The sequence below is a fragment of the Osmerus mordax genome, chromosome 27 (genome assembly GCF_038355195.1).
Source record: "Osmerus mordax isolate fOsmMor3 chromosome 27, fOsmMor3.pri, whole genome shotgun sequence".
Lineage (NCBI taxonomy): Eukaryota > Metazoa > Chordata > Actinopteri > Osmeriformes > Osmeridae > Osmerus > Osmerus mordax.
This window is the reverse complement of record NC_090076.1, coordinates 10,549,731-10,557,412: the sequence shown is the minus strand read 5'-3', so window position 1 is coordinate 10,557,412 and position 7,682 is coordinate 10,549,731. Positions and strand designations below refer to the sequence as shown.

The following is a 7,682-nucleotide window of genomic DNA, read 5'->3' as shown; positions in this document are numbered from 1 at the left end:
GTCAAAGGTGAAGGCATTCTTCCCTTGTAAATAACTTATCAGATGCAAAGGAAAGTGTAACCTTTGACCCCCATCCATCTCAGAGGTCACCTCCCCCGTCTCCAGGCCAACCTGGGAGGGTTTTCAGCTGCTCCAGTTTCCTCAACCAATCACAAGCCACACTCATGCATGTTAGCCATTGAGAAGCCAGCCAGCCTGAGTGACGTCAGGAAGTGTTGTGTTGGCGTGTGAACTTTGGACCAAGGCGCCAGAGAGGGGAAACACAGATGAGATACAATCCTTGGACGAGGGCTTCAAAACAAAGGGAACTTATGCTACTGGATTTCTGCATTCTACAGAGTCTTTTGTGTTTGCTACCCAGGAGTCAACACCATGGATCAGTTCCTGGAGCAGGTGAGTGAGAGGCTGGGGGAGAGGGAGGCTTTTATGAAAAAGAAAAAAAGTGCATGTTGAAAGCACAGCAGAAAATCAAGGAGAAGAAGTGCAGAGTATTATCATGTCTCAGCTACCAGTGAAATTCTAATAATATCTACAGTGGATTTTAGATTCTCCTTAGACTGATAGTATGAGACGTGAACATGGAAGTTGGTCATCTGTGATCAGTGTGTGTGAAGTTATAGAAAGAAGGGTGATAATATCCATAAGTGTGCTGTGTGGGGTTAACCCCTAACCGTATTATTTTCACTTTAGATAAATGTTAAATGAGTGTTATATTATTAAATGACATATGATATTGTTGTTTGCATCATGTTAGATGAGGAGGAACAGGATGACATAACGGCTGTAAACAGGAGGAGTGTAAAGCAGTGTCCTCTAGTTCTGCGTTTGTACAAAGTGTGTACATAGTGTGTGTATGCCCTGTGTTTGTGTGTGTTGGGACATGTTTGTGTGTAAATATGTATGTGTTGGTGTTTGTGTGTTGGTAGGAGTCTGTGTGTTTACACCTCTGTGGTATGTTACCTCAGGTGTGTTTTGATGTAATCTGTGAGGGGGTGTAACCTTAGGTGTGTTGTGATGTCATCAGGGCTGTGACGGGGTGGAACTGCTGGACCTGCTATTCGACCAGAACGACGGCATCCTTCGCCATGAGGAGATGGGTCACCATGACAACCAGGGCTGGCCAGTCCCAGAGACGAATGTGAGTTAGCTCATCGTCTTTTTGTTCTGTCTTATGTCTTCATGTCTCATCTCTCCACCCCAGCGCCTCCTCTCTCTCCTCTCCTCCCCCTTCTCCTCCTCCTCTCTCCTCTCTCCTTTCTCCTCTCTCTCCTCTCCTCTCCTCTCCTCTCCCCCCCTTCTCTCCTTTCTCCTCTTTCTCCTCTCCTCTCCTCTCCTCCTTTCTCCTCTCCTTTCTCCTTTCTCCTCTCCTGTCTATATACAGTAATATTGTGGTAATGTGAGGGAGTCAGGTGGCTGAGCGGTTAGGGAGTCAGGTGGCTGAGCGGTTAGGGAATCGGGCTAGTAATCGGAAGGTTGCCGGGCAAGGCACTTCACCCTACTTGCCTCGGGGGAATGTCCCTGTACTTACTGTATGTCGCTGTGGATAAAAGCGTCTGCTAAATGACTAAATGTAAATGTAAAAATGTAATGTGTATGGTATGGTGTGTGTGTATATATACAGTAATATGGTGGTAATGTGTATGGTGTGTTACTAAATTTCTTCTAATAAACGCCGCAGAGTTTATTACACAATTATCATTTTTGGTGCAGCATTTATTCGAGGGGGGCGTTTATTCTAGGGCGCCGTTTATTCGAGGGCGGCGTTTAATTAGTAAGAGAGATTTAGAGAATTGCAGCTGCAGTGCGGCCATAGACAAACAAAGAATAGACAAGGAAGTCAAACACAAAGCCTAGTATACGAGTGTGTCTAAATTGTGTAGAAGTCTGAAGCAGCATGCCGAAACGTTCTTACACTTCAGCTTTCAAACAGAAAGCTGTGCAGAAAGCACTCACCAGCAGCAAAAGTGGTGCGGCGTTTAATCGAGGGCGGCGTTTATTACACATGGTTAATTTTTGGTGCAACGTTTGTTCGAGGGCGGCATTTATTTGAGAGCGGCGTTTAATCGAAGAAATACGGTATATGGTGTGTGTATAATACAATAGCATGCTGGTATGTTGCTTCAGACCCTTGGCCAACATGGAGAGGACTTCCTGCATGTGATCCTGTGTGGCAACGACTCCGTGTCAGGGTCTCCCCTGTGGCCCCCCTCCCCCAGCGACAGTGGCATCAGTGAGGACCCTCCCAGTCCCCAGCGACCTGAGAGCCCCCCCAACAAGCCCCCACACACAAGGCCACTGCCAGGAGGCAGAGCTGCTCTGGAGCAAGACTGGACCATCAGTCTCAGTAAGGGTTACCTAGCATACACACACATTCACACACATACAGTCTCAGTAAGGGTTACCTAGCATACACACACATTCACACACATACAGTCTCAGTAAGGGTTACCTAGCATACACACACATTCACACACATACAGTCTCAGTAAGGGTTACCTAGCATACACACACATTCACACACATACAGTCTCAGTAAGGGTTACCTAGCATACACACACATTCACACACACACAGTCTCAGTAAGGGTTACCTAGCATACACACACATTCACACACATACAGTCTCAGTAAGGGTTACCTAGCATACACACACATATTCACACACATACAGTCTCAGTAAGGGTTACCTAGCATACACACACATATTCACACACATACAGTCTCAGTAAGGGTTACCTAGCATACACACACATATTCACACACATACAGTCTCAGTAAAGGGCGAAATATACTTCTGCGTCTCCGTTTACGGATGGGCGGGCGCACGGATACGCACGGATACGGACGGATAGACTGCGTTTATGGTTCTCCGTAGGCTGTGGGTGCTGAAAACAATTCACCACCAGAAGAGTAGTTGGCGCAACGGTTTTTTGTAAGTTGTCGTGTAGTGTTTATTTACCTAGGTTATCGAGAAGTCGGAGCAAATTTACAAATTATCCGTTTCATCAATAAAATACGCACATTTTCAGCAACTACACTGCCCACTTCTCGTCACATTTTAATTCAGATGCTGATTTACATGTACTGTTTAGCTGAAATATGAATTGTAAAAACGTACAGCAATGGCGGTCAAAGGATTCTGTTCGTCCTGTTTATCACGGCAACCCCGCCTCTGACGCAAGCGGTTCTTAATACTGACCAATCACAGCCAAGGGGGTCTCCGTCGCTCTCTGAAATTACGACGGATAGTTAGAAAATTCAAGAGGTGCACGTTGAGCTCTCCGGGGCTCTCCGAGGGCTGACGGAGAGCTCGTAGAGGGCGTTCCACGGAGACGAGGGCGTTCCCATGTGTCAGTTTTTCAGAAGTATATATCGGCCTTAAGGGTTACCTAGCATACACACACATTCACACACATACAGTCTCAGTAAGGGTTACCTAGCATACACACACATACAGTCTCCGTAAGTGTTACCTAGCACACACATACATACAGATACACACACAAACAGTCTCAGTAAGGGTTATCTAGCACACACATAAACACAAACTCACTAATGCTGCTCCTTCTGTCTGGTGTGTGTGTGTCTGCATGTGTGTGTGCAGACGGCTGGGAGTCTGGTTGCTTCCCAGGCAGAGTGGGGGAGGCCCAGGGCCCCCTTCAGCTGCCCCCGGACCTGCCCCCCCCAGACTTCCCCCTGACGGTCAAGGACCTGCTGCTGTCTGGCTGCACTGACTTGGTGAGACTCTGATGAGTTAGGGTTAGGGCATGATGTACACTAACTACTACTAACTAGTACCCTGTGTGCATGATGGTGTGTGCATGATGGTGTGTGACTCATGGAGTGACTCATATCAACTTGTTTGTCTCCTTTTGAGGTGAGGAATTTGAACATGAGTTTGAAGACAATGGGAGGAAGGTGTGTGTATCTAGCTTGGAAAGAAAAAGAGAAATGGACAGAGAGATGGAGGGAGGGAGAGAGAGATGAAAAGAGGGTCAGCCCATATAATTGGTGAGAGGAGGCCATGAAATGAACAAGATGAAGCTGACACCCTGGGTATGCTGCTCTGACCTCATATCCTAACCCTCCGAACCCTCCTTGAGGGTTTAGGTTGGTTGAGGGGCAGTTCTATTGCGCGTATGTGAAGCCCTCTGTGTGACATGCTTGCGTGTAAAAAGGGCTATACAAATACATTTGATTTGATTTGACCAGTGGAGGAGGGGGTTAGAGGAGAAACAAGGAGAGGGAGGAGGAAGGGGGAAAGAGGGATGGAGAGATTTTGATGTTGATGCTGTTTCTAACTTACCTCCTCCCTCCCTGTACCCTTAGTATAGTTAGTCCACATATTAAAATTTTAGGTATATGTTTATTGTATGCACCTTCCTGCCAAAGCAAATTCCTTGTCTGTGCAAACTTTCATGGCGAATAAATCCCTTTCTGATTCTGATTCTGATTCTGATTCTCATTCCCTCCCTTCCTTCCTTCCTTCCTTCCTTCCTTCCTTCCTTCCTTCCTTCCTTCTCTCCCAGCCCCCTCAGCAGTCCCAGAAGTTGTTCCAAGAGCTGGTTCTGAACGACGATGAAAAGAAGCTTCTGGCCAAGGAGGGTGTGACTTTGCCCAGCCAGCTGCCCCTGACCAAGGTAACGTTGACCCCTGACCCCTGTGATGTTGAACCTTGACCTGGTCTGACCTCAAATCTGTTCCTCCTGCAGTACGAGGAGAGAATTCTGAAGAAGATCCGCAGAAAGATCCGGAATAAACAGTCAGCTCAGGAGAGCAGGAAGAAGAAGAAGGAGTATATCGATGGGCTGGAGAGCAGGTAGGAGGAGGAGAGGGGAGAAGGAGGATAGGGGTGGAGAGGGGAGAAGGAGGAAGAGGAGGGGAGGAGGAGGAGGGGGAGGGAAGGAGGAGGGGAGGAGGAGGGTGGGGAAGAGAAGCGAAGGAGGGGGAGAGGGGAGGAGGGAGGAGGGGGAGGAGAGAGATATACAGATATATAGAGACTGGATATGCAACCACATACTAATAGTTATGTATTCTTGATACACAACCACATACTAATAATAATGTATTCATTTAGAACTGCTCCATTCCCCAATGATGTAAAAATGTATCTCTGTGAGTCCTCATGCTGTCATCATGTATTCATGCTGTGTGTGTGTGTCATCATGCATTCATGCTATGTGTGTGTTTGTATGTGTGTGCGTGTGGATGACTTGCAGGATGGCGGCTTGTAATGCTAACAACCAGGAGCTGCAGAGAAAGCTATTCCAGCTGGAAAGGAGCAACACGTAGGTTGTGTGTGTGTGTGTGTGTGTGTGTGTGTGTGTGCATGTGTGTGTGTGTGTGGGGTGTAGTGTGTTACTCACCCAGCCTCCCCCTCAACCTCCCCCTACCTAACCTCTCTCTCCCTCTCCGTCACCCCCCCCACACACACACACACACACACACACACCCTCCAGGTCTCTCATGGAGCAACTACGGAAGCTGCAGTCTCTGGTGATGAATGGCTCCAACAAGCCAGCTCAGACCGGGACCTGTGTCCTGGTAGGACCACACACACACACTGAGGACACACACCACATACACACACAGCATGAGGACACACACCACACACACACAGCATGAGGACACACACCACACACACACACAGCATGAGGACACACACACACACACAGCATGAGGACACACACACACACACAGCTTGAGAACACACACCACACACACACAGCATGAGGACACACACATTCAGAGACAGACTGTGTGAGCAGAGTCAGCCTGCACATGAATGAGACCAACAGACACACAAACACTGGTGCTACACACCCATGTACACAAACATTTACACACACATATATATACATGTATACACATACACACACATATACACACTACAGTGCTAATGACACTTCTAGGGACTCTCCCAGACAGAACAACTTAGTCTCCAGGATGTCCTGATTTAACCCTATGCCTCCTCCTCCTTCCTCTACCTCTCCTCTCCCTCCTCCCCTTCTCTGTCCTCCCTCTCACTATTCATCCCCTCCTCCAATCTCTCTTCTCCTCCTCCTCCCTCTCTCTCTCCTCCCAGGTTCTCCTCCTCTCCTTCTCCCTCCTCCTCTTCCCCAGCCTCAAGCCCTTCTCAGACACCAAGGTGAGCCAGGGGGGAGACTTCAGCCCTATCAGAGGTGAGTGTATCTTCCACCACCCTCCCCCACCCTAACCCTACACACCAACCATCATCCTCCCCCACCTTAACCCTACACACCAACCATCATCCTCCCCCACCTTAACCCTACACACCAACCATCATCCTCCCCCACCTTAACCCTACACACCAACCTGCTCCACCCTAACCCTACACACCAACCACCACCCTCCCCCATCAACCATCCCCCTCCCCCACCAACCACCACACCCACCCTAACCCTACACTCCCCCTCGTTTTCACCCTTCTTCCTCACATCAGGGGAACTGATTAGACATTCACGCACACACACACTCATGCACACACTCACATGCACACACACATGCACACACACCACCTCTACCTTCCCCCAGACACTCAAATGGCTTGCCTGCAGAACATGTGTCAGCCCATCAGTGTTAAGCCTGTAGACTTCAAAGAGCAAACCTGGTAACCGCATGGCAGCTCAAACCTGGCATCCGAAGTCCCTCTGTCATTATCTTTGGGCCCCTTTTCATCAGGTTCCCCAACAAACTCAAACTGTGACTGTGCTGTGTTTCAGACATGTGTTTGGGTGTGTGTGTGATGTTTAAGACGTGTTTTGGGGTGGATTACTGTGTGTAGTATTTCAGACGTGTGTTGCGGTGTGTGTGTGTGGTCTCTCTGTCTCTCTTATAAAGGTTAGATGAGAACAAGAATGGAACTGATGCTAAATATCTTTGTAAGGTGACACTCACTGACATAGCTCTCCTCTCCTTCTCTCCTCCTCTCCCCCTCTATCTCCTCCCTCCTCCTGCACCATCTCCCTCTCGCCACCCTGCTCCTTCTCTCCTCCTCCCCCCCCAGTCCAGTCTCGATCCCTCCACAACCTCGAGGCCTCAAGAGTGCTGCAGGTCTCAGACCCTCCCTACTCTGCCCCCGACGACGAGCCCAATGCCTCCCCTCGCTTCCCTCGTGACGCTGATCACATCGCCGCCCTGCTGGGGAAGATGAGTGTGGCAGGGGGGCGGGGCCACCTGCAGCCTCTCTCTCTTAATGGAAGCCAGGATGACCAGATGCATTACCATGGCGACCCCATCACCGGTCACATAGCGATGGTTACTTTGGATCCCCGTCGTCGGCCAACCCTTCGCCCGCACGCTGATGACATGTGAAACCTAATCCCAACTCATGTGGGGAGGAGAGGAAGGGAGGAGAGCAGGGGGAAAGGGGGAGGAGTGGGTGAGGGTGGGAGGTAGAGGAGGGAGGAGAGCAGGGGGAGAGGGGGAGGAGTGGGTGAGGGTGGGAGGTAGAGGAGGGAGGAGAGCAGGGGGAGAGGGGGAGGAGTGGGTGAGGGTGGGAGGTAGAGGAGGGAGGAGAGCAGGAGGTTGAGGGAACTATTATAGCTATTAGACCCCCCCTGCACCTCCTCCTCCAACACACACACATTTTTTTAAGGGTATTACTAAAGAATAGCCAGGGGTGTTCAGGAGGTTTTACAAAACCTGTTTTTGCTATTGTTA

At 49.4% G+C, this 7,682-nt stretch overlaps 1 protein-coding gene across 1 annotated transcript; it reads left to right on the top strand.

Moving 5' to 3' along the window:
- The first annotated feature begins 362 nt into the window (after positions 1-362).
- On the top strand, positions 363-7,378 carry creb3l3a (cAMP responsive element binding protein 3-like 3a). Its single transcript, XM_067230703.1, has 10 exons — positions 363-393; positions 1,025-1,138; positions 2,125-2,344; positions 3,604-3,737; positions 4,529-4,639; positions 4,712-4,818; positions 5,219-5,287; positions 5,459-5,543; positions 6,085-6,181; positions 7,027-7,378. The coding sequence occupies exons 1-10, from the start codon at positions 373-375 to the stop codon at positions 7,332-7,334; spliced, it is 1,266 nt and encodes a 421-aa protein (XP_067086804.1). The 5' UTR covers positions 363-372; the 3' UTR covers positions 7,335-7,378.
- The last annotated feature ends 304 nt before the right edge of the window (positions 7,379-7,682 follow it).